The sequence below is a fragment of the Catharus ustulatus genome, chromosome 13 (assembly GCF_009819885.2).
Source record: "Catharus ustulatus isolate bCatUst1 chromosome 13, bCatUst1.pri.v2, whole genome shotgun sequence".
In the NCBI taxonomy this organism is placed as follows: domain Eukaryota; kingdom Metazoa; phylum Chordata; class Aves; order Passeriformes; family Turdidae; genus Catharus; species Catharus ustulatus.
In genome coordinates, this window is record NC_046233.1 from 10,277,808 (window position 1) to 10,305,310 (window position 27,503).

Sequence of the window (27,503 nt, forward strand, 5' to 3'; positions counted from 1 at the left end):
CACAGGAACCCACCTTCCCTCACCTATGTGGTCCCAGTGTAAACATTTAGGTGTTGGAAGCTTCCCAAGTAAGGGCAGTATTTTAATTTGTCCATGGCAGTCGTTCCAGAGAGGTTCCTTCCAACACAAGTGATTCCATGAAGAGGGAAAGGAGAGAGTGGCTTGGAGAGAGGACTGATGTGGCAGCTGCAGTAATGACCTGTGAAGAACATTTGCACCTTCTCCTCTGGCTAAATCACTGTACACCAGGAGTGAGTCATTCTGGGGATAACTATAGCTGCATGATGCTTTGTATATTTAATAATGTATTTAATGTAGCTGCAATTCAGATCACAAATACCCTTTGTAATGGTTCGACTGCTGCCTAAAAAACATCCTGATGGGTTTGAGGCAATGCTCTTTCTAAAGGGATCCAGTTTTTAATTACTTTGGAACACCACAGAAAATGTAAGTAATTGTTAGTCAGCCATACCTGGGCACCATCTGCATGCAGTGGTCTGCAGTGTGATTACTGCAGGGGTGCACCTGAAATCTTGCTAGGAAGCTTTAATGTCCCCACTGTGACCTCCCCCTCAGGTGCTGCTTGTTGGTTCAGAGCCTCTGTAGGCTCCACTGCTCTGATTGTTCTGATCAAGACCTGTTTGATCAACACCTGCTTTCCTCTTGTCTGTCCCCTGACATACGTGCATCAATTCTCAGCTATAAAGGAAGCAATCCCATAATTTTCACTCAAATCTCCACATCCTACTAAGCTTTGTGCTGCTTCTTAGACATGAATTAATAGTTGAGTAAAAGGAGTTTATAGTACAGTATATTTTGGAGAATAAATATTCTTAAGTGATCACTCTGCAAGTAATTGGACAGAATATTTCTATTCTGAAAAGCTTTTCCTAGGAAGCTGTTCTGTGATGCTAGTTCTTTTCTGCAGTAGGTCTGTAACTGCATGTCAGGGATGTCAGTTAATATGAAGGTGGGTGATCACAAAACTACAAAACTAGGTCTACACAATACTTCTTTCAACTTTCAGAAAAAAAATTTCTCTGTGCTTTTTTGTTTTTCTTTGAAAAGAAAAAGACAGTCAAAGCATCTTTTTGCCAGATATACAGCTTTAAAACTTGGTATTCTTGGCCATAATTTATCCAGTGTTGATTCTGACTTGAATTCTGTGTGTTCATCTTTGTGGAGTAATAAGGTTTTCAGTATTGTTCCCAGTGGGTCTTGCACAGAAATACACTCTTGGAGTACGAGGTGTAGCTCTAGAGAGTCAGCTTCTGGAGGATTTTTGTGCCTTTGAGTACTAGAAACAATACCCAGGATAGCAATTATGAGCAAATCTCTAACTTTTAATGCCTTCTTGCACAAGTAACTACCTCATTTCAGCATGTGAACAGCTGCTGAGGTAGCAGAGAGCGTGCCCTTGCTGCCTCTTCTGATGTGTAATCAAAAGGTACAAATGATAAGGCATCTTTCCCATAAACTGGGTCACTGGGTTAAGGGAGTTTTGAAAATATCCCCTCCTAACTCATGCCTTTAGTATCTCAGCATCCATCTAGATTTTAATACTGTCATCTGCTCATGATTTGTGTGTCTGTCATCTGCTTGCTCTGAGGATTTCCTCCCTTAGTTGAGGAAGTACGTACTTTGCAATATTGAGATCACTGCTGAATGCAGGATGATGCTGTGACTGGCAACAATTCATCTTCGTTTGAACACTAAATATTCCAATTCACCAACTAATGAAAGGCTTGAATTAGGATAGCAACTTCGTGACTGTTCCAGGAAGGGTTTGAAAAGGCAATATTAAGCTGTACTTCACACAATTTCAGTTTTTAAAAACTAGCTGAGCTTTTGAAATTTCTGAGTCTGGTACCCATTCCCTGGCCTCTTGTGTCTTCTGCTTCCATGGGTTTGACTGAGACACTCTTGTAATGGGTAGTGTTTGCACTGCTTCCTTCCTGGGTTTGAGTATGTTCTTTTTGATAGTGATTCAGCAGAAAATTCTAGGTTTTAGAGGGAGGAGGAATAGGGGAAGCAGTTTGCTGTTCTGTCAAAAGAGATGAATCTTCTCTCTAGTTTACAGATTGCTAAAGTTAGGAACTTAATTCTAGTGGCTTGAGATGACCTGTTCTCTAGGCAAACATTTCCTCTCCCTGGCCATTCTAGGGGAAGCCCTGGTGTTAGACAGTTCATACAGGTGGACCTGGATCCCTTCCCTAGTGCCTTCCTGAACAGCACTGCTGAGACACTGTGACACAAAACATTAGCTTGGCTTGTTGATTCAAACACTGAATGCTTCCTCCTTCTCCCCATACTTTTTGGGCCCAAGTGTTTTGTTGCTTTTCTGCTCTCCAGTCTGGGCAGGGTGGGCTGGCACACTGTTACTCCTAATGGTGTGGCCTTCCCTGATGTGATCATGGGAATAGGAAAAGTTGCTTTGCTAACAGGTGTGTCACCCCTTTGGGACTGGTAACCAGGATCTTGCAGGGAGGTGCCTGGTTTTCTGAGCAGCAGGAGTACAGATTTCATGGGAAGAAGGACTTGGTCTTCCTTGCCCTGCAGCAGCAAGAGCTGAATTGGCACAACCTCATTTTGTTCATATAAGATGTCTTCGAATGTACTTTTTCTCCCCTTCCCCTCTTTCTGAAAAACAAGCTTCACTCTGCCTTTGCTGTTAGGGATCCTCTCCTTCTTTAACTACACTTCTACCAGGGAGATCACAGGATCGAGCCTACCCTTTTTCTCATGTAATACAAATCTCATCTAGTCCAAGATTCCCAACCAGCTTTATGGGCAGTCTGTGAGAGTGATAGGTCATAGCTGTCACTGTGGTTAGCAGAATTAACTTCTCTCTGTTTAAATGGAAGGCAGTTGCTCTCCCAACTGTCTCCTTTAAATCTTCTCCCAGCCTAGAGCCAGGTCCCAGTCACCCTGAGGTTTGTGGGATCATGTTCTGACTTGTGTGGGATAATGACATTTCTGCCTGTGTACAAACGACACTGACTACCAGTTAAAAAGGAAAATGGTAAATTCATCTGTTAGCTGCTCTCTCTCCTGCGAGATTTACTTCCATCAGGGATTTTTACAGCCCAGTGCTGTGTCGTTCGTGATGGGGATGTGTGGTGGAGGAAATTTATTGTTCCCTTCCTAATAGATAGCTGTAATTTCATTTCAGAACAAGCACTTTATGTGCAAGGAAGAGATTCCATTATGCCATCACACAGCATTGGGAGCATGTGTGGCAGTGGGGTATCTGGATTAAAGAGAGTAAAGGCTGCACATCTGCTGCCCTCCACCTCTATTCACAGAACAAAGTGTTAATCCTAAAGAAAAGAGAGCAATTAGCTTGTAAACTCTTCCTGAACCCACTGGAAGATTAGCCATTTTCAATTAAAGCTTTTCAGCTGGAAAGATAATGGGCTAAAATTTCCAGCTTAAAAAAATACTATTATTGACCATGTGGCTTTATTTCTGTCAATTTATGTCCTTTATAATTAGCTACCCTGGGATAATTAGGACTGCCTCACGGCATACCCTGATCCTCAGTCTCTCCCCTTACAATGCAAACGGGAATGTGACTTTGTGGCTGGTCTCTTGGCCTGTTGCAGCTATCGTGGATCCACTGGTATTGTGTGGAGTCACGCTGGGGATGAGCCTAAGCAGTATTTTATAGGTTACTGTGTGGCACAAATGAAAGGAAAAACCTGTACAGGCTGCTGGGAGCCTGCTGTGACTGCTCCTGGTGGGAGCAGGAGGCCAATCCCATCCTGCAAACCTGCAGCAACAAGCAATCTGCAGTCCCTCAGGGAGCTCTGCGTGTTCTGAACCTGAAATACTTCATAAATCACTGCTCTCAGCACTTGGGGGTAACCTGGAGCTGTGTGTGGCTCTGCCTGGCCCCAGTTTGCAGGTAAAACTTGAGGAGCTGCAGCAAACACCTGGCCAGCGTGGGGGAGAGCTGGGGCTGGACCCCTGTCTGCACTGCCTCGTGTCCCCTCCACCAGTTAATGTCACCTGCTCTGGTGGCTTTGGTCCCTGCATGCAGCTCTGATGGTCCCTCTGTGCTGCTGGCAGTGGCTGGGCTCTGTCTGAGCAAACACCGAGGAGCTGCTTGGCCATGCACCCTGAGGTGCCTCACATGAGGCACCTCCTCAGCCAAGGACTTCTGAATGAGCTGAGCTCACTGAGATATCTGAATGCAAAACCATCCAGAGCTCTGACTCCTGGGCGCAACGTGAGCTCTGCTTTTTCTGAGTCACCAAAATTATTGGTATTGCTTCTAGTTCTTGGCTGTCTCCCATATAGACCTTGGCCAGGTCTCACCTAGCTTTGCTTTGTCTCTTCTAGAAGAGTTGCACAGCATAGATGCTGCATAGTAGCATGCTAGAGCATATACAAAAGCCATTAAAGCTTTTTTTTGGTGGAGGAATAGGGCTTGGTGCTCTTGGGATTTCACTGGCCTTATCACGCTGCTGATACTAATATCGTCTTTTGCAGTCAGCGCTTTTCCTGCTATTTCTTTGTTGAAACACATATGAAAATGTGCCTTGGAAAATATTTTATATCTGAGCTAGTTAATACAGCACCTTGGAGAGAAGGTGTCTGATGCAACAGAGTACAAATGAAGCCTCATTAAGCAGGAATTCAGTGATTCTACTGAATGCCCCAGCAATTAAATTTCATCTCGTTTCATATGCAGGTCAGGAGAGTTTAGAGAGAGAATAGAGGCAGCAGAGCAATGTGGCTCTGCACTATGCAAATTAGTGTTAACATGGCATTTCACTTATTGTTAATGCATTGTTACACTGCTACTCATTGAAAAGAAACTGTGTGACAACAGGTAAGACTGATGACCCGCTTGCTTATTTTTCCATCTGCATTGGCAGCATTGCCTCTGCAGAGACCAGTGCCAAGATAAATCCTTTCAGGGGAAGATGCAGAGGTTTTTCTTCCCACAGGCAGGAGTGCAGTTGGATGATGCTAAGACCTGTCCTACAGGTTGTAGAATTGCCTCCCTCTCTGTCTTTCATGGACACATCCCTGTGCTAGAAGGGTCCTCTCTCTGGGCTCGAGCACTGTGTCCTTTTGGATCAAGAGGAAGAAGTCTGCAGTCCCTGCTACTGCAAAGACCTGATCTCTTGTGGCACATAATGTAGTAAGGGGTTGAGGGATGCTGATGTGCTTTGCAGCTCCATCCCCACGCTCACACCTCTGGTCCCTGCTGTCCTTTGGGCTGACTGAGCTCTAAGCTCGCGTCCTGTTCTTGTAGGGCTGCAGTGCTGGTTTTCCTTTTTCTCTCTATATCCAAAGGTCTATAGCAGATTATGTTTTCTCTCTGTTTTGATTGTGTTGGGGCTTTCTTCACCTTAATTGCCCACCCATAGTGTGCAAGGAAGGTGGATGCTGGCCAGCAGCTAACAGGCCCATCACTATTTTCATTCTTGGTGACATGAATAAAATATAAAGAAGAAACAGCATTTTTGCTGAAGAGGAGAGATCATGAACAGGCCCTTTCAGGGCAGCCACTGGTGCAGATATTGAAGTGCCAAGTGCAGCTGTCATGTACTTGCTGTGGATTGGAGTGGCTTAATGACCTTAAAACTGCAAATCAGTCCCATCACTGAAAAGCTTTGATGCTTACTTGCCCTCCAATTTATTTTTTAAATTTATTTTTTTTCCCTTCAACAAATTGCTGTCATTCCAGTGCATGGATCACTAAAATCTGGGAGCTATTAGGCAGTTCCTCCAGTGGTATGTCTTTGCTCTTGCTTTCTGTGTCTGCATGGTTCCCCCAGTCACACACATCTTGAGGATTTTACCAGGGTCACAAGACTGGGATATCAACCAGCTACGTTGATATGAAAGATTTGGGGGAGAGGGGCTAAAAAGTAAAACCAGTTAGGAGAATCCCCAAAGGGGGGGGGTGTATTTTGTCTAGAAGAAATACTTGTTCTGTACATAAAGCCACAGAAGTAGAGATAAATGGGAGAAATATGCTGTGTCTACCTGAAAGAGTTGAATCTGCTTTCAGATGCTATGCATGCATCTTCCAGAGCTCTGCTCCTTTTGGAGCAGGTTATAAACTCCCACCTTGCCCTGGCATGGCTGGTGGTTGTTGTTGTATCACTGACCTCCTGCTGTACTGCTTATTGCTGTGTCCTGTCACGCTCATCTCCATTTGGCTTAAAAAATCATCCTAAAACCAAGATTCACTTTTGTTGGGATGACCTTTGCTAACAAGGTCTCTGAACGAGCTCTTTTGTATCATTAGAGCTGGCTGGGGAATAAAGGACCTTGTACTTTGCTGCAGCCTATTTGTCTTCCACTGTTTCTCTTATCAGCACTGGGGTCCCCAACCCTGGTGTGTCCTACTCTGATTACCCAGAAAAATGTGCAGGAACCATTTTATTGTGCTCTGGTGGTGGAGGGAATGGATGAGGGTCTTGGAAGTACCTTTGCTCTGGAAAGGAAGTACTCTGTCTCAGTGCTCTGCATGTGTGCGTGCAGCAGGGGTTCTAATTGCTTACTGAATGGGTCAATTTATCTTGCAGTGTTCGTTACCCGTAATAAATTAATGTTTAGGACTGGCTGGTGGAATTTGCACTTAAAGAAAAGAACAATCAAGGACTTCTTCCTGTGGGTCCATTATTATGCTGTTTAAATACCCTTAAAGATTTTTTTCTTTTCAAGTCCCTTCTCCATTTGCCCTAAAATTATATTGATGGAACAGTGCATTGCATTTTGGGGTTGTATGTAAAAATCAGGGCATCTGCTTAGACCAGAGATGAGGCTGGAGGCTGATATGCAGTTGTCTGGGGTTTCTAAATAAGCACAACTATGTAAAATTGGAGCAGATGAAATGGAGCAAATGTGCAGCCAGTGGGTAGCTGGGTAATCAGCTGTAAAGTCTCTTCCACAAGAGAGTGATGGGTCTTCCTTTTGTCTCTGCTCCTCCTCTCTGTCTGTTGCAACCAAAAATCAATCCAAGAAGGGTGCAGGCTCTCCAAACTTCTTGATTTTGTGCAGAGATGCTTAGAATTCCCAGTAAAAACTGTCTTTCCCAGTAAGACAACTGGAAGCACTGGGTCTGCTGTGCCAGAAACAAACCTTGAGAGCGTGGATGAGAAGGAAGATGAGTCCCCAGCCCCAGGGGGACCCTGATGTGCAGGCGTGTATTATTGAATAGAAGAAGTAGGATGAGAAGAAGGAGATGGCAACGGAAAATCTTAATTTAACATCTGAACTAAAAAAAAGTACAAAGCATCTGTGTCAGTCTCTTCTGAACCTTCCCTAACCCAAAGCAATTTCTGTTGCTATTAATATCATTTTATATGCGGTTGGAACTTCGTTGTTTCTCTGTGCTAAGTGCGTGTGGTTGGGAGTTTTTCCTCATCGTCTTCTTGTGGTTCACTGTTCATTATGTTCATTCAGCTGACTTCAGAAGGTCTCCTGAGACTTCCTAATGTGGAGTGATGTAGGATTCTCTCCATGTTCTCCACAGCTCAGAGCCTGTTGAGTGCTAAATGGTTCATATCAGGATCTTGTGTGAGCATTCCACAGAACTGTGACTTCTGACAAGGATCCTTTTGGATGTGGTTAAATAAGTAATGGTTACAAATACCCATCAAACACTGGACTAAATAATGGATATTCTGAATAGCCTGTGATCTTCCCTCTGCTGTCTTCCCTGTCTTGTTTGTGTAGAAGTGTGTTCTGTAAATGTCGTCCCAACCAGCTGAGGCCATGTAAGGTTTGCAGCATCACTCCCACCGAGGTTCTGGGAGGATTTGTAGGACAGCTCTGGAGAAATATGTATGAGGTTCAGGAGCAGGACAGGATGTGTTGGGTACAAGAAATGTTAAACCAAGAGCTAGTACATGTCTGTGCATGTAAGGGTAGATACTCCTTACAAAAAAGAAATTTTACTCAAAGGCCAGCCTGTTCCTGAGAAAAGTAAATGCCCATTTCTCTAGAGCAGGTGCTGGCTCACTGGCATCACCAGTGCATGTATGAGATGAGAGCCATGAGCCTGCATGGATGGATGTTTCCAGTAGGGACCACCCAGAAGCTCTCTGGCCATGGACTGTCCTCAGCCTGTGCTGTCTTTCTTGGTGAGCATTTTATACTGCAAGAAAGCATTCTCTAAACCCTCTTTTCTCCTGGAATGATAATAAGAGATCAGAATATACAACAGAACTGAGGTTTTTTTTCTTTTCATTTTTTTTTCCTGTGAAAAGACTTTTTAAACATTCCATCTCCACAAAATTAACTTGTTTTAAGAACCATACATTCATAGGTGAGGCTTTTATGCAGTTGATATTGCCAGAGCATTTATGGAAAGCTGCTAATTCTGAGCACAAAGCTTAAAGTTTATGTCAAGAAGGTACAGTACAATGGACAGACTGTCTCTGAAACATCAAAACTCTGTATACCCTTCCTTGAGTTTGTCACCATAGCTTAGGTTGTTGCCTAATGCTCTTTTATGACACCTACACATTTTGATGCCATACCATATGTGTTTGGTCTGCCTTGTTTTGTTGGGATGTGTGGTGTGTCCTTTCCCTTTTCCATTAGAAACTCAAGCTGTTCACTTCAACTGCTTTTGATGTAGTGCCACCTGAAACATGAAGAAAGTTTTGTGTTTGTGGATTTTGGCCAGAAACCATAGAGTAAACATCTTTATCCTCTCCAGGCTCCTGGTGCACTGGTGTCTTGCCAAGCAGCTCAACAAATGCCACCAGCAATTCTGAGCTTGAAATGCTCAACTGCTTCTTCCTTCTCCACCAGCATCAGAGGAATGGAGCAGCTCCAGCCAGTTCTCATCCACAAAACCAAGCAGCTTCAGTGGTGTATTAGATCTGTCCTGTCACACACTTTCTTTGTGCAGCAGATAACCTGGGAAGAATTGTATAGTGGTGTAAACACAAACAATTATTTTAAATTTTTCTTAAAACACCACTTTGGAGATACCCATTTCATGGCATCCAAAGCAATGGGCTATTCTCAAATTAGCAGCTTCTCATATTTGTGGTGTGACTGGTAATGTTTTTTTTCCTTTAAGATGAAATTTCTCTGCAGCAAAAGCATTAATAGCTATGTGAAAAGATTTCTAATTATAAATTTTGCCTCAATTACTAATTAAGTCTATTGTCAGACTGAACAACTTGTTTTAAACAAATTATGGACCAAAATATCTCTTTTGTAAGTAGTTTTTTATTACTTAGTGATTTTATTGCTTTTATAGAAGTTATTCTCTCATGAAACTGCTCAGTTTGAACCACAATAGAGATGCTGCTGAATTTCAATCTGAACAAGATCTCTCTCAATAGGCTGAAACCCAGTTATCCTCCTCCACACAGAGTTAGGGCCCCCAGGTCTGTAAAAAATTCCTGTTGGCACATTCAGATGTGCTTAGTTCCTCTTGATTTACCCTGATTTCTCTCCTAAGGAAACAAGACTTGACCTTGCTTCCTCTCCATGAGCTTAATTCTAAATTTGTGACCTCTTGGCTACTTTCAGATGACTCTAGTAGCAGTCTCAACCATGACTGGACCCTCAGACAAAAATGTGGATGCCTTTTGTGCCTTAGTCCATGCTCGTCTTGATCTCTCTTCACTGTTTGCAGGTACAATCATGTTGGTATAAATGACAGCAGTTCTCAAGGGAATAGGGTGACTGGAGAATGCTGCCATGAGCTGCATTCACAGCTTGGATGAGGAGGGGACCTGCACAGTGCTGGAGGCAGGCTCTGACCCTGTGCACACCCTCACAGCCCATGGCCAGGGCACTGGCATACCCTGCATGCTCTGGAACTTCAGCACAAATCAGCCAACTTTTCCATCCATTTTTATAGTAAAGGAAGGAGACCCTGGTGTACTGCAGCCGTTTCTTCCTTGGCCAGGGCTCTTCCCCAGGCACTTTTGAGGGAAGCCATGCAGCACCTTGTCCTGGAGAGCCAAACTCCCCGTGACCAGCTGGGTCCCTGCAGTGCCCCCAAAGCCTCCTCTGGCCAAAATCTCAACACAGGACTTGCGTGCCTTTTGCCAGTACTGATTCCTCCACCCTTCCTAAGAAAGGGTTAAACCGAGTTTTCAGCAGATGCTCTAGGGAGGACACAGGACTGCAGCCTCATATTGCCTTACACACGGTGTGTGTGTGTTTGGGAGGCAGTGCAATGCTTTGACAGCAGCTTGACATTGCCTTGAAAGGTGCTGGAGGCTCTGCAAGCACTTGCCAAGAGGGGGTGGGGGAGAGGAAAGTGTGTCAGGCAACACTGCAGTCGCAGCCTCTTCTCGTTCTCAGCCCCGCTGCTGCTGCAGCTGCAACTCGGGGCTGCTGCAACTCGGGGCTGCTGCAACTCAGCGTTGCTGCAAATCGGGGCTGCTGCAACTGAGGGTTGCTGCAACTCGGGGTTGCTGCAACTCGGGGTTTCTGCAACTCGGGGGTTTCTGCAGCTCGGGGTTGCTGCGGGCTCCGCTGCCGGCCAAGTTGTGTTGCTGAGCGCGGCGCGGGGGCAGCGCTGCCTCCGCCGCAGCACCGCCTGCCCGCCCTCCTCCCGTCTATGCCTTTCTTTATTCGCCCACCCCCCGCCTGAAATGCCCCTGAAAGCCACCGAGGGGCTGGGGCAGGAAGGGGCCAGCGCATCTCCGTGGGATGATGCCCGCTGTCCGCCGGCGGGGCGCGGGGTGGAATTCCGCCGGGAATGAAGTGCTCGCTCGACATTTGCTGCATCTGCCGGAGCGTCAGGGTTCAGTGGCTGCCTCCCCTTCAAGCAGCTGTTCCGGTTAATCACTGCGCTTCCAACTTTTGCTTGGCAATGCCTGATGGCCGGTGGAGCCGAGAGAACTAGCACGGGATTTTTAGGACCTCATTAAAAAAACCCCCATACCCTTCATTTTCCTATTCCTACACAGGACTGGTGAGCCGCACGTCAAACAGCAGTGTAAAGCTATTTCTTCCTAAGGGATTGGCACCTTTCTGAGTGCTCGCAAACTGGAGAGCCCCGGACGGTTTGGGCTGGATCTGGCAGCCGGGAGGTGCGGGAGCCGCGTGTGCGCTCGGCGGTGCGAGCAGCCCGGGCTGCCGGGGAAGGGAGCCCAGCGCAGGCGGGCACACAGGACGGAGCGGCTCTGGCAATTAGTTGAATGATTTCATAGATTACAGCAGACATGCTTTGTGGACTGAAAAAGGATTTGCAGTCAGACTTTGGTGAGTGAGCCTTGTCTGTAATTTTTTTTTTTGCCCTTGTCCTGTAGTTTACTTTTGTTTAATCTGATTTTCTTTAAGCATCTTGAATGTCATTGACAGTTTTGCGTGCTGCTTTCAAAGTGGTTTTACAAATCCAGACCGTTGCATGCAAACTTAATTGCTTTGATTTTTGAAATATATCTTTGCTTCTCTGTGAAGAATTTCTCCCTGTGACCACTGGAGAAGGCACAAGCCGCCTTCTCCTTCTCCACCTGGAAGATTGGCAGTCACGGGGGCTGTTCTTATGGCACCTCAGATACTGTGCAGCCTTTACAGCTGTTCTGGCTTTATAAAAAACAAAATCTAAATGCAGCTCCTTATTTTCCAGGATCAGTGTGTGAATGGTCTGGGCTTTAGCAGTGGTGATCAGGGGGCTGGCAAGGAAGACGGGAGAAGGGACTCTGCTGAATGTGGCGGGATCACTGCCATTGCCCCCCCTCCTGTATAACCCACTACTACCTTGTCTAATAAATATTTCAGCCTCTGCTGGAAATCTGCCATTTCAACGAGTTCCTAACTCCTGTTTTAGATACCTGGGGTGAGCAGTTCACTATTCCTGTGGAGTATAAAAAAATCTATTTCATTCCTGCAAAAGAGTGGATAGATGAGTGTAGAAGGGCACCTTTACAAAGGGCAGACGTCAAAGTTCCAGCCCCAGTCTTTCCAGGACGGACAGGCTCTTCTATTTTTATCTGAGTGCAATATTCAGGTACTCTGTTGCATGCTGTAGCTCTGCTTGTTGCAGCTGAATGTGCTGCATGGGGCTTGTCTTCCGCTCTGCTGCAAGCATTTCCCTTCTGGAAGCAGAGACATGGGAGTTGGAAGTACAGAGGTAATTTATGGTTTCTGAATCATTTTGCGCTGCCTGAAGTGATGTAGTGAGACTGGCTTTGTCCTCTCCTTGCCATCAAGAAGCCCCAAAGCATGAAGCTAACTTTAGAAAATTGTTTTCTCTCCCTAAATCTGAGGGTAAGATGAACCAGGTGGAAAGCATCTTAGCCTGGCTGTGTTGCCTAATCCCATGGAAGGTGACTGGAGGCAATATCCACCTACTGTACCAGCACAGCAAGAAGCATTTTGGGGGCTTAATTTGAAGCTGCCAGAGACACGTTGATGAGTCCTGATAGGCTGAGGGAGCCTGGGTGTGTGACTTAACAGGGCAGGAATGCACTTGTTCATGGAAAGATCAAAAGACAACTTGGCAGAATCTCTCACTGCTCTTGGGGCTGAGCCAGGAACTGGGTCCTGGTTTAGAGGTGGCTGACACTGAGTGTGCTGGAGGGGTCTCCTTGATGCCACCAGCCACACAGGGGGTCATTTGTGAAGCTCTTCCAACATGACACCAGAGACATCTGGTACTTCAAGGTGGCTGTGTTGTTGTAAATGGAGATGTTGTCTGGATGCTGGGTGATCAAATGAGAAATTTTCCTGATGTCAGCTCCAAACATTTCTTGCGAATCTCGGGCCAATGTTGTGTCACGTACAAAGTGCAGTCACTGGGTGGGTAAGGAAGCCTTTCTTACCCTGGTGTCAGACCCTCACAGCTTACACTTGTGGTGCTCCTGGGGACCAACCCCATGGCTTTCATGGAAATGCTTTCTGGAAATTCAGAATGGAAACAATGAAGGGAATTGCAATCTTATCATTCATTTTAGCATTTTAAGTGGAATAGGCAAAACCAAACTGATTGTTTCAAAGAAACACCCAAACATTTCAGAACTGCTTTTTAGGCTCACAACCATTAGGGCATTGGTGATTTCTTCCCTTCAGTTGCTTTCAGAAGTATTTTGATAGGATCTTTTAATAATAGAGAGATTTCGTGTGTCCTTCAGAATGGAAGGGTCAGAAAATGCAAAGTAGCAGTGATACTTTATGAGAGGTGGTGTTTATTTTCTATTTGAAGTGGATGGTTCTGCTGATAGCAGGGTGATCATGTTTCCACAAGAGGCTTTGTAATCCTGCTGTTGGAGGACTTCCCTGAAATTCTTTATGGCCTTTCTGAAGTCCAGGAACATCCTTTATGTTTTATTCTAGCAAACTTCACATTCAATTAGTCCTTACTGCAAGGATCATTGCAGGAATGGGCAGAACAACAGAACTCACTGAATCTCTGCTGCTCCAAGTGAGCCACTGAAGATCCCATCCCAAACCAGCCCACGTCAAATGTTAATTGAGGACAACACAGACGACTTTAGATGACCATTTGTCTTTCAGATGTATCCATTTGGGTGACTTAATTATTTTTGATTTTTAAAAATATGATTTGTATGGAAGGCAAAGGAAGAATAAAGATAGTAGATGAGTGTGGATGTTCAGTGTTTCTCTGTTTGCGTTTGTTGTTTGGTTTTAGGTGTGGGGTTTTTTGTTGCCATTAGAAGCCATGCTTTTAGCATGAGATGGGCTCTGCAGTCCAAGGAGAGCAGTATTTCCTGCCCTTTTTCCAGAGTGGCAAACTTCACCCTTTATTGCAGGGTGCGAATGGCCAGAACAAGAGACCTGTTAATAGATCTCTGCCCCTTCCTGCTCTCAGTTTTCAAGGGATCAGCTCCCCTGTTCCCTCTCTGCTTGCCAAATAAGCAGGGGGAAGAATAGAGAAAAACATTCCTGAAAGGGATAGAAAACTAATGTGAGGAACTAGAATAAGACAGGAGGAAATCTTCATAGATAAATCTCAGGAAGAAAGATTGTATCTTTCTTATTGAAGAATTCATCACAATAGTGCTATTTAATATAAGTCCTGCTCATCAGGCTGCTTACGTCACTTGTCAGCTTTGCCTCAGATGCAGCCTAATGAAAGATTAAGAGAAAAACTAACTGGGGTGTGTGTACCAAGACAAATATCTCTGGGTCTGAATCATTGATCGTAATTTCCTTGAGCCAAAACTGGCCAGAGAGAGTTTGTGCTATTCCTCTGCCTTGAGATAGTATCAGCCATACCTGTGATATCACCCATCCACATTGCATTTTAATATATCCAATCTGGGAACACCACATCAGCTCAAATTAATTCAGTACTCTGAAATATTAAGGAAAAGCTTTTCTTATTTGTAATTTTGGTGCCTTTGCATTCTGTCCTAACACAGATGACAGATTATTCCTTTCCCTCTGTGCATCACAGGTCTGAATATCTGAAGAAAGTAATAATATTTTTTTTCCTCCTCCCTCTTCTTTTTAGCATAGACAACTCATCTCTCCCCCCAGACTCAGAAGTTGTGGTCTTGCAGATGTCTCAGCCTGCACTGATTCAACCTGAATGAACTCCAGCTGGGCCACATCGTTGTTGATGAGCTGTGGTACCCAAGCCTAGGCTCTGCATTCAAGCCACGGCTTCTATCAGTGCTGAATAAAATGAAAGGATGATTTCACAGATTTTGTAGACTATACCCACCTTGCTTGTAGCAGGGTGTTAGCTCTTCTTGCATATGACATGGCTCTGTGGATTTACATTTGGTTTGCAGCCCACAGTATCTGAAGAGTCCTGGCTGTCACTTCGATAGTTTTTCCCCATCCTTCATTCATTAGGTTGTTCCTGTCTGGGTCTGGTAGCTTGCATGTCCCTCTACCAAATTGTACAGCTGTCTTTTAAAACATGTATGAGTCATTCTGGGTTCAAAATTTACTTCCCAGTCTGCTTCTAGTCCCTCATGTCTCGTGGCTGTCAGTAAACTTAATAAGATCAATCTCTCTGCAACCATCCAAGTCATTTAGTGAAAACTTGGAGCCGTACCAGGCTGGTGGAGGGTCCCCACAGAACTTCATTTAATACATCTTTCCCTCCTGATTATGAACAACTGATGAATTTTCTCAGTGTGTGGTTTTCCAATCAGTTTTGCATACACTTCATAATCATCTGTATCCTGCTTCCCAAACATACTCACAAAAATAGCACGTGAAACAGTGTCAGAAACGTTTCTAAAATTGAGATATAGCTACTTGCATTTTCTGTCTATCCAGAAATGTTACTCTCATATGGAAAGCAATTGAGTGGGCATGACTTATTTGTGGTAGATCCAGGTTTGCAGTTAGTCCTCCTCACTTGGTGTTAACAGCTCACACACAGATAGTCAGCTGCAGGAACTGAAAGAGAGGGTGATGGATTTGTCATTCTCTCGCCCCCACTCTGGCAGCATGTTGTTTTGGTTTGGCTTTTTTAAGGTGAACATTGCATTTGATTCTTCAGCCTTGTGATGTCTTACCCTTCCTCCGTAGATTCTTACAGATACCACCTGATGGCTTTAGGACTTTGGTGACCAGGTCTCTAAAGTTTTGGTGACTAAACTTTTAAGTATAAATGAGCTGATCTGTGCAGTCAAAATGAATTGTTGCTCTTTTCTAGAGATGACCCATTCCACTGAAATTGCTGTTTTATAGAAGAAAGCAGGTGAAAGTAATATCCTACAGCTTTTCATGGCCCATAGAAACAATTTTTTTTTTTAAATTCAGTTTTTGTCCTCCAGTATGGAGGTTACTGAGTTTTCCTCTCAAAAGTTTGTGTCCAAGCACATCTTATTACTACAGATTTGTTAAGAGAAGGATGTTTTTCAGTGCAAAGGCCAGGGAGATTTGATACAACCGTTGATACAAACGTTGGTCCACAGTGTGAACTGAACAACTGCTACAGAGGTTTTCTCTCCAGCTTTAAATATTGGAGTCCAGTTCCCAGCCCAGGCATTAACTCCCTGCCACCCTGCTTAAGAAAATCTCATTGCCACTGGAAGTGGCTCACTCTGGCTTAGAGTGGCCCATAGAAGGGGGCTGGGTTTCAGGTGGTGTGTTAAGTCTTGCTTTTGGCTTTATGTCCAGGATAATTTTTATTTATATTTTTTGTTCTGTTTTATTAATCCATTGAAGCCAAGGGTAACTGCACTGCCAAAGTGTTTGCATATGTTAGGGCATGTAGGATTTGATTTCTTTTGAAAGTGGACTGTTAAAATTGATTGTGCAGATGCCAATGTTTCCTATTTGTAGTATATCCACCTAACTCAGGGATAAAAATCATGCAATTTCACCCAGAAGGTCTGAAAAAGGTATTGGGCAACTTGGAGGGAAGGGCATCTCTGCTTTTGTGTGTAGGACTGTGTAGGTGTTGCAAATAAAACAAACAATTAAATCTAACAAGTAATAATGATCAGAAAGAAGTGCTAATGCAGAACTGAAGAAGAAAAAGTAGAGCAAAAATAAATATTTAGCAATATTCATCAATTGACAATGGAATGCTAGCAGGCATAAGAACATTTAAAGCTCTTTTCAGCTGTCGGTTCAGCTACTGCATAATTTTTAGCATGTGAGTAATCCCATCAGGGTAGGCATGGTCTTAAGCCTTGATGGGATGGGGCCCCCAGGTCATTGTATGCCTGTCTATTCAAGGTGGCAGAATTCGGTTTCAAGACAAACGTGCTTGTGTGGGCGTTAGGAAATTCTGGGTCTGTGGCAGTCTGACTGCCAGTCTGCTTCTGATTTTTTTTCTTATATTATTATTATTATTCTGTTCATAACAACAAAAAAAAATTACTAACTGAGCTTGATGTTCTTAGCTGACAAGTTTATTAATCTGCGGATTTAAAAATCAGTCTAATAACTTGAAATGTGCAAAATCACACAGGATGAAGAATTTCTCTCCCTCTATTCCTAACAATTGCCACCCCCGATTTTTTTATTTCAATGGAAGTATTTTTTTTCTTTCCTTTGACCGTGTGTTTTTGTTCAAGGATCTGATAATTACAAGCTTGGAGATGATGGCTTTTCAAAAGCATCTTTCCCAGCAATTTTCAACTGGAGATGTGGATAAAAATATCTCCCCATTTTTTTATCAGAAATGTTTTCAGTAATGTGCAATTATGAGCTCTGCCTTCATTCAATTCATCCTGGAAGAATTTGCTTCACAGGGAAATTCGTTTCCTAGCTGCTGTAGATGCCAGCATAGTTGGCAGCTGCAGGTTTTGTGGGGAGGAGGGAAAAGAAAGGGCCAGAAATTAAAATTGCTGTGAAGTAAATTGATCTCAACACCTGGAAACCATGAAAAGATGGAATCTCATACTTCTTTGTTAAATCATTGTTAAACTGCTTTGCATGTCAGTCCCAAAATGGCCCTGTAAATTATTTAGTGTAGCTGAGAGATGAAGAGATGATCCACTTCATCACTCCTCACAACTGATCTGTTTCTTATTGTGCAGGTTCATGTTAGCAAGGGGGAAGGCATCGTGCTTTTCTTCCCAGCAGTGCTCCAACTTCCAGTCTCAATATATAATCAACACTGTGTGGCTTATTCTAATGAAGCTTTGAGTTAGGAACTAGCTCAGGTCTGGGGAGAACAGCATTGCTGAGAAGGACTGTGGAGTGTTTTCAAAGAGCATAAACATGCTTTTGTCCTGGGAGGCAAGAACTTGTGCTGATAAGAGTATGATCTGGCTCCCTGCTGCCAGGTGTGTGGAAGAAAACAGGATTTTTTGCATTCTTCTGCTTCATTGCATCTTCCTCTTCCCCAAAGGAGGGATCCAGGTCCCTGATCTGGTGTGTGCTTTTGCAGGTCATATGCCAAGTTGTTTGAGACTCCAGATAATTCTTCCCTTCCTGCTTCTGTCCCTCCTCAGAGCCTCTCAGTACCTGAGGAGCCCAGAGGTCGAACACATTCAGCCCCTGCCCTGTGGGAGCTCCCACCTGAGGCTGAGGGTGTGGTGGCACAGCTCCAGACATCTGCTCTGCCAGCCAAATAGCTAAATTAATCATAGATCTGCCCCTCAGCCTCTGAGCAGCCACATGGATGACCATACAAATGACGGTGGTCAGAGACCTCCAGCAGTCCCCACTGTTGTGCCACCACCCCACGTGGTGGAATTATCCCAGCAATAAATCTCCTCCATAAGATTTCAGTGGAGATCCCCTTCTTTCTCCTTGTGGACATGATGGTTGATCCATACAGGGTCCTTACTGCAGTGAATCATTCACCCTGAAATGTGAGGGAAGTGGCCTGCCCCTGCCCCTGTCCCAGTGATTTACAGAGGATAATTTCTTTATGGAATGTGGTGCCATTTGGGTAGGATTAAACTCTTGGCATCAGATGAAGGTTTTGCTAGGGTTTGTTTTTTTTTTTTTTTAATAATGTAATGCATTTCCCATACAAACCACTTGGTAAACAGATCCTGTTCCTTCCTGACATGAGCCACTGTGCTCTGCTGCTCCTGCTCCCAGAGTGGCTCCAGTTTGCAGCCCAGCAGCCCCCAGAAGCAGGGGGTTGAGCAGGAGGGTTCTTGGGGCACCATCTCTGCAGGTTCAGCCTCAGCTGACACCTCTGCAGCAGTGAAGCCAAGCAGGAGTCAGGGGGATGTGAGGGTGAGGTAGGAATGCACTGCATGGGGTCCTGGGATAGACCCACAGAGATCAGTGGGAAGATGCTCAAGTATGTGCAGATCTGGATCAGACAGCCCAGCTGACTTGTAAACCTTATAGCTGTGGAGTTAAAATCGGGGTGAGGTTAGAAGAGCTCAGAGACAGAGGGTGCATCACTCATTGCTTCCTATTTTCCTCCAAACCCAGGTGTCCCTCTGTGATCCACTGCTCCCTTGCTTGTCCTTGCTGTGATCATGTGGATCTTTTCCCTGCCATTCCCTGCTATAGCCAGGCCATGGAAGGTGACTGCTGCTATCAAGGTAGTGGCAAATACTACCCAGCTCCAGGCTGGCTGCAGAGACAGTTGAGAGATAGGTGCTGTGGTTTGTGAGGCTGGACAAGAGGCTTGAGACTACAGAGAAAATTTTGTTATTATTAATAATAATAATTTAAAAAGAGAATCAAGAAAATCCTCTTCTCCCTTGTATTCCAATTTATCCCAAATCTTCTCACTCAAGTGAGCTTGGCAGAGGGGCCCCATCACTTAGAGGGGGGATAAGCATTCACCTTGCAGGAACTGGAAAACAAAATGTTTGGGAGCTGTGGTGGAGGCGGGCGAGCAGAGCTCCACTGTGTTTCCCTTCTTTCTAATGGACCCTTTATAATTCAGCAGCTGACTCCAGCAGCATCATGAGCTATAATAGGCAATTAGCTCCTGGCAGATTTATGTGACACCGTGTTTTATAAGCAAACAGTCATGTGTGTTTAGTCATTAAGTGGACCTGCTGTATCCGATGTTCACGGAGACAATCTCTTCCCTCTCGCCTCCCTGAGCACACACTCAGCTCTCTTGCAGCAGTATGGATGCACAGACATGCATACTTGTGCAAAACTGGTGGAAATGTATCAGCAGCAGCTGCCTTTGGTTCTGGCATGCTGTGGCAAGAGGTAAACTTTTGGCAATATTTGCTCTTGGAGAATCCAGACTCCATTTGGAGGTTAGAGAGGTGGGAATGGGAGATAGCTGATGCAAGGATGTCCCCCCACAATCCTGAGGAGCCTTGGCAAGGTGAGGGGCTGGGTGGGCTCTTGCACAGCACCCTGCCAAGGGCTGGCATCCAAGTGGTTGCAGTGCTCCCCAAACCTCCCCAGACTTGGAAAGTACTCAGGTTTGGTATTCATAGTTAATTTTAGATATACCTGCGCATGCAGCTCTTCCACACATCCATTACGTACTCAACAGAACCTGCTGGTTTTAACTTTTATTAGCACAAGTGCCTCATTGAATCAAAATTAAGTGGGTATTTGGAAGCATAATGTGAAGCATTACATTTAATGGTCTGTGTTCCTGCCTGGAGAAAGGCTGTCACATGCATCTTCTCTCTTCCCAGGACTCTGCAGTCTTTAACTACACCTGAATTTTCCTGAGTTCATTGCTACTTCCTAGCATCTGTAAGCTGTAAAACTCCCAGCTGCAACCTTTCAGGTGCATGTTGAACTTTTCAGATGTATGGCCTTACTCTGGTGTAAACCTGCCTGGCCTTGGGTTGTGGTACATGGGGAGGGGGAGGTTTGGGGTGCAGGTGGAGCTGTGCTGCTGGAGCTGCTCAGCCAGCCCTGGGAGAGCTCCTGCACCTCTCCCCTTCTCATGCAGGTTCCCCTCCCTTGTTCAAAGGGAGCAGGTGTCTGCCTAGGGCAATGCAAAAGTGACTTTTCCCTCAGTCCTAGGCACGAGTCTGCCGGTCCCTCTGGTGTTTGTGATGGTCGGGAGAGTTCAGACTCTCACCAAATTGCAAGTGGTGTTTTAACCAGTGTCCCCATTTCCCAACCTGAGCCTCCCTGTGGCTGACACCTAGCTCCTGGCTAATCCTTTGAGTGCCATGGTTTTGGGTTTCAAAAATGGCCAAAGGAAAATTAATCCACAGAACTATGGGGCGTGAATTCTTCACAGAGCAGGATTTCCTTGTGAAAATCTTGAGGTTGTCTCAGCTTACAAGTACTCACAAGAAGCACCTTAGTGAGCTTTTCAGAGGGTCACAGAGCACAGCTTGCTGCATTTTGTTCTGAATTTAACCAGGAGATTCCATGTCTTTTGTGAATTCTTGTGCTGAAGTTGAGACTGGGTTCTCCACCTGATTTGTGTCACCTGTGTGATATAAAGCAACTGGAAACCAGCACAGCAGTTTGCATTAAGGCAGCCAGGGAAAACAGCTGGAATACATGAATAACTCTGCTGGAGCAGCGTCTCATCCATCTTTCTTACTGAACAGACATTTGCTTTCATCAGAGTGGTGCTGTGCTGTTCTTTGACATCAGCCTGTTTGGATGCTGGGATGTTGGCAGAGTCTGAAGCCAAGTCAAGGCTTAATGGGAAGCAAGAAGTGGGCAAACACAGGAGCTCAGCTTGTTGGGAGCAAGATTTAATGGACAATTCAGGCAAATTTTTAACAGCTGGTTTGATGAGATCAGGCTGCACCAGTTTCAACATCAAATAACTTGGAGCTTTGAAACTTTCATATTTCATCTTGTTGTCCTGCTAAACCTGATATTCCCAGGCTCTTCGAATTCTCTCCTTCTCCCTCCTTCCTTTCATTTTTAGTCAGGCTCTAGCTTGAACTTCCTTTAGTCTTTTAGCTATAAGCTTATTCCATCTCTCACACAGCTCCCTTGAATCTTCCTGCCACAGTCTAGGAGAAAAGCAGCCCCAGAGTGTACATGGGCCATTGCATAAGAGATGGTTTGTGTGTCAGAGTCTAAAATCTACATATGTTTAGATCAGTCATGAAGTGGGAACATCTGTATGTATTCATATATAATGGCTTTTACCACATGAATGAATAATCCAACTCCCACGATTTGGTATTTACTTTTTTTGAAACATTGCTACTTAGCTGAACTCTGAGGGAGAATCACATTTATGGGAATTAAGTCTTAGTAAGGTTTAGCAGAGCTTCATGGATAAGCTGGAAACAAGTCTAAATGGGGTGCCAGAAATCTTTCTTTTAAAATTGTTAATGCTGTCTGCAACTTCTTCCTTATTTTTTGACTCCCACTGGCTTTTAAGTACTTTGCATCAAAATGCAGTGCAAATCTGGGATAAAGCACCTGATTTGCCACCTACTGCATTGAATGTCTTCCTCTGTGATGTCACCTTTCTGCAGCACCAGCTGCAGTGCTAAAATAGGTTCCCAAACCTTGGGGGCTGTGCTGTGAGCTGGGGGCTCCAGCTGGGGCATCACCCCATTGCTGGCAAACCTGGCTCTGAGATGCAGGTGCACTGGCCCATGGGATGATGTAAAAAGCTGTTGGAAATAAGTTTTACCTAAATCTGTTTGCTCACTTCACACTTGATCCCTGGCTCATGCTTTTATTAAATGTTACTGCGCTGAAATGTGTCTCTTCTGTTGCCTGATTTGCTGGTAGGGTTTTTTGTTTGTTTTGTTTTGTTCTGCTATTTACGTTTTCCTGTGGTTTGCAAGGATTTTCTTATTGCTCTTGGCACTGAGATTGATGCATACCACACTTGGATCTGTATCAATCTCAGCCACCTCTTGAACTGGCACTGTAAATCTCCCAGATTTGATCCTTCATTTAATTTTCTGTGCCTTTCCCGTGAGACAGAGCAGACTTGTAATTGGGAGCAGAGAGAGGGTGCTAACCTGGACATGTGACAGGGTGACTTTCCTTGAAAAGCCCTCCTTGCCCACCCCTTGCTATATCTTGCTGGTACAAGTGTTGCTTATGTCAAACTGATGAGATCAGCAGGGAAGCAGGATGTGATTTGCTGTAAGAAGGGCTTTTCCCAACTCATCTAAGGAGCTGTGTTTTCTGAAAGGTTTCCTTAAGCTTGGTTTGCCTCTCTTCGGTTGGTCTCCTCATGGACTCCTGTAAGTTTAGAGATGCTAAAATTTTGCATGTGCTCTTTGGGGCACATAATTTACTTTTGTCACAAGGACTCTTTTAAAAGTACTGTAGAAGTAAAACAAAAAAAAAGGTATTACAACTGTAGCTAAGTCCCTCTTTGTAAAGGATTAGGAGGCTGATTGTTGGCACAATGTCTTTTGCCACCTCATCTTCCCTGTCTGGTGAATCCAATGTTTTTTCCTTTGCTTTGTCTTCTGCCTGTCACAAGAGATTTGCTCTTGACAATTTACCTGCTGAACTGGGAAAAGATATCTGTCTGTAGCAAAGCCCAGAATTAAAAACTGTTGTCTCAAGCTCCTAGTTTACAAATTCAAGGATATACAAAGATAGTTTTTATTACTCCTGCTTCTATTTCAGAACTCATACTCTACTTTTTTGCTTCCTATCTAGGCATATATTTGGAAGTGGGTATTTCAGTTTTTCTCTGTTTGAAATTAAGCATCTTTTCACCAGAAAAAGGTAGCTCAGGGAGTCCTGTCAGTCATTGCTTTTTGTCTCTGCTGCAGTAATATTGATCCTTCTGCTTCATTTGAGGTGGGATCTCAAGCTTTGAGCTGGTCAAAACGGCAGAAAACAGTTATTATGGGCAAAAATTACTCTTTCACTGAACTGTGATATTTCTTTTCAGCAAATTTAGTCCCAAATGGCACCTTCACCTGTTTAGTTTTGGGGTTTTTTTGGTAAGACTGAGTTGTGACTGAGCCATTCAACATCTAGTCTCACTCCATGCATAATACAGCTCAAAGAGCTTGGTTCCTGTGAACCATCCTCTGACTTGCCTAAGGGGTGCCAAGTGCTTCTGAGAAAGATGTCCATCCACCACGAGAAGACATTCTGTGACACAATGTCCAGGTGGTTAATTCTTTGCACTCAATGGAAAGGGGGGACATGCACGTGTTCCAACATCTAGGATGCATCTACAGCTTTCTGTCTCACATTCTGGCTCTCTACCTCTGCACTGCAGAGTTCTGTGCTCTCCTGCCAGCTCTCACACCAAACCAGATTGCCTTCTCCCTTCTCTTCAGAACAGCTACCTTGTACTTCTAAAACTCCTTTGCTCCCTGCAAAGTTAACAGCCTCTTGATTTAACAGTTCTTTTGTAAGATCTTGGAGGATGAAAGACAACAAGCTCCGTTTTTAAAGCAATCATAATAGGGATCAAAAGGGAGTTTTAAAAAGCAAGATGGGTGCAAGAATTTGCTATCACTATCACTGCAGCAAATTGATCTCCATTTCAGAAGTATGAAGTCCTGATTTCTCCCTGTTCTGTCAGCCCCAAGCTGCTGATTTGTGCTTCATGTTCCCACTCAGGCTGTGCATGAGGGTGCCCAGCTCTCGGCACTGCCCATGGATCGAGTCCTGTCTTCCCATCTCCTCCCTGGACCTCTGTCAGTCCAACCCCAGCATTAGATAAGACAGTAAAAACCTCAACAAACCACCAACATGAAATACCTTTTAATGTAGACATTGATAATGTTTTTGGCTTCAACTATTTATAGTTAAAATATTGATATTGATTTATCAAAAAATAAAAACTTTTGCCTGCTAGGGCGTAGCCTTTTGATAGACTGTCTTAGTTGGAATCCCTGGGCAGTGAAAACATTCATGATGATTTTCATTAAAACAAAGCCAGGTTTCTTTTTTTACTAACTCCAGGGTTTTTAAACAAGTAAGTAATAGTGGCCTCTAGACTTAGTTGGCACCAGTGATTTGAGTGCTAAAGTCTAATGAACTGACAGCATTTAATTTCGTTTGATTGAAAACCCACAATAGAGCTATGTTTTTTAATTTGACTTTACTCCACAGTCACTTAGCACGGCATTTGGTGCTTGAAAAAAGGTAAGTCCTCAGGGTTTGGATTCAGCAGGCTGCATTTCTTATCCACCTCCATATTTAAGAAAGAGTTTGGAAGCTTACATGGAGTTAATAGGGAGAATTGATTCCCTTGCCAGCTAGGATTTACTGCTGCCTGCTGCTTAGATTAATAAATCCAGCTGTATCTAGTGGGGCATTCTTCCTGGGGAATGATGTTAGACTTTATTGGTCATTTCTCACCACATTACAATTGCTAACTTGGATAACTTTCATGAAAGATCAGTCTGAAAATGTATCTTATTCCTCTTTAATTTGTACTCTTGAAAGTTAGTTTCTTCAGATAACACAATCAGTATATCAGCAATATTTCATCTTTCTAGCTTAGTGTTGGACTCTCCCCAGTACACTCTATGCTGCTTAATAAGAGAAATTGCCAGATTGACTGGAAAATGTAACTTTAATTACATCATTTCAGGCACTAGAACCATTGAGAAATAATAATCTCATGGAGTTGGTTTCTGCACTGTTCTTGTCTCTCGTGCACAGAATTACTGTGAATGTTCTGTGTGAGTGTGTGCAAAGGGAGTGAGGCACTGCAGGGGTTCCTCTGCCACTGGGTCATCTACAAATACCAACTGATTAAGCTGTCTGAAAATGCCTGGGAGGATGAGAAGGATTGCAGGAAGGGAAGTCTCTCTCCATTTGTCTTTGTAGTTTTTAACACTAGAAATGCAAGCCTTGCTGAGGACTGCTTAAGAAAAGTGAACTGGTGAGGACTCAGTGAGTGAAGAGGGACCTTCGTGGTGTGGATGTTGTTAGAGGATTGTTTGGAAGAGATGGATAAAAGTGAAAATTCTTGGGTTTTGTTTGGGAAAAGCTATTTGTGCTGAAGATCCAGCCTGTGAAATCCCTCAAGCAGTTCTTAACAAGCCTAACTTAATGCACAAAATCATATCCTCAGTGGAATCAGGAAAGAGTAATCCCTGATAGTTTTAAATGGAAGAAAGGAAATCACAGGCTGCTTCACAAGAACAACATAAGCTCCCTTGTGAACAGAAGACCAAAGGAATGCTTAATTTCCAGCAGTTCTGCATCCACTATCCATGGATAGGTCTCTTCCCTACCATGCAGAGTAAAATGAATGGGGAAGTTGGTCTAGAGCTGGTTTGCACAACAGCTCTTTGCTTTTCTGGGAGCAATAACTTGAGTCTTTTCTACTCAAAACACATTTTTACCCTAAGTTGCAAGACTATATACCTATTTCAGACTCCACTCTTTTCTCTCCCCTTCTGATTGATGGATATTGGCCACTGAGTTTCATAGGTGTGGAGGACAGTAGGTGAACAGCATGTGAATTTAATTTTCATACAAAACCAAGAGAGACAAAAAAAGAAGCTGCTATTAATACAAAAATTTAATCACTTTTCCAAGTGTTTATTCTTCCATCTCTCAGTACAGCTTGAGTGGAAATTAAGAACTACTTCCATTAGAGTCACTCGGATATGCTGATTAGATAAAGTGACTCTGTGTTGGCTTCCAGAGTCATGATGAGAACCAACAATGCATTGTGGCAGGGGCTGTGGTATATAAAAGACATGTGTGTGGGCAGGTTGATTGTAGATTCTTAAATTGTGGGTTTTTTCCTTTCTTTCCCCCTGATTTATTTATTTATTTTTTTCCCCTCTCTCCTGGAATGCATTGTATTTAATGAAAACATGAGGAGTACCAGATGTTGGCACTGCAAGCTGAGTCCAACATTCATTCTTATCAGATGGGACTTGGATCAGTCCTTGAGAGGTGTTTAATATCCTGTGAAAGTTGATGTGAGTTAAACCTTACCAAAGCCTATCTTTTCTGCAGAGCCAACTTAAGTGGGTTTTGTGCACACAAAACTTGTTTACTAAATGCAGAAACCCTTCTCACATCTTCATGTGAAGCAGGAATCTTCCATCAGTGTTATCTGCTACAGTCTTGCAGAGGGTAAGAAATATGCTCTTGTATCCCTTGGAAGCCAACCTGCTTGGTAACAGAGACATGTTCTGGCTCATATCTTTGTCCCACAAAGACCACTGCTATGCAAATAATTATCTACAGCATTTCAGTTGGAAATAATTGCTTGAAACAAATTGTTCCTTTAAAAGTAATTTTGGTTTCTTATTAAAAAGAAAAAAATCCAGAAGAACAAAGCACGGATTTTCTGTTGAACAATAGGTTATTGTATTTTCCTAGAACTGATTCCTGTGAATACAGCAGCAGGTGTTATGAAATTGTACATGCCTGAGAAGGGTTGGTAGGTGAATGAATACAGAAGAAAAGAAGGAGAGACGTGGAGGGAGTGGGGAGAAGAATTCCATGCTGTGTCTATTAAGGACAAGAAATTAAGAAGTACAACTTCCTCTTAAAATACCATGGAAGTTTGAACAAGTTCTTCCTGGCTCAGAAACCAGGAGCAACAACTACACAAGTGGATGGAAGAGCTGCCACAACCTGTGGTGGCACAAGAAGCTGCAGTTGATGGAGCACGGTCCCTGGCCAGGGCTGGGAACACAGCACTGTTTGCAGTAGGGCTGGCACATGGACTGCCAGCAGGCTGATAACAATTTTTCCTCCATAATTGTCTGGGAAAATGGGATAAAGCTTCTTGTTTTTGAGGCAAGAGTCTTGTTTCCAGCAAGGGTGGTTCTTGTACAGCATGGCTATTTTCCTGGGCTGTTCACTCAGAAATTTGTGATAAGTTAAGAGGAAACTTCCCCAACTTCTCATTTGTCTCTGGGTATCTCCTGGGTATGAGCTGGGAGGGGATTTGATCCAGTAAAGGGATAAATAAGAGGCTCTTCTTCACAAAAGGCAACCTTTGTGATTTTTACCAGATTTGTTGATACATGTATTTATGAAATTAGGGAGTAGCTGCTCCCTAAAAGACTTGGTCTGTTGCAGCCTGAGCCCACTGGTTAAGGGGAATTTTTTAAATCTTCCTGGTGCAAAGGAAAGGCAAAGCATTTCAAAGTGCTGCCTGACTTTGGAATAGTGCTGTGGGAGAGTCACATGGAAGGTGCCCTGGGCTGAGGAAGGGGTAGAGCTGTGGTGGGCACTGGGTTTTTCACTGGCATTCTTCCAAAAGCCCACCCCACCTTCTGGACAATAAAAAGTGAGGAAACACTGGGTGGGCCCTTTCAGGGCTGGGTTGGGGCTTG

General features: G+C 44.0%; 1 protein-coding gene across 7 annotated transcripts in view; it reads left to right on the forward strand.

Moving 5' to 3' along the window:
* Positions 1-27,503, forward strand: part of GRIP2 (glutamate receptor interacting protein 2) — a 256,936-nt gene that overhangs the window by 166,396 nt on the left and 63,037 nt on the right. The window contains exon 1 of one of the 7 annotated variants that reach the window (XM_033071231.2): positions 10,520-11,205. The exons of the other annotated variants lie outside the window; for them this stretch is intronic. Coding sequence (XP_032927122.1) covers positions 11,166-11,205 — 40 coding nt within the window. The 5' untranslated portion in view covers positions 10,520-11,165. Of the gene's footprint in view, positions 1-10,519; positions 11,206-27,503 lie in introns of those variants that run through there. 7 annotated transcript variants of the gene reach the window in all.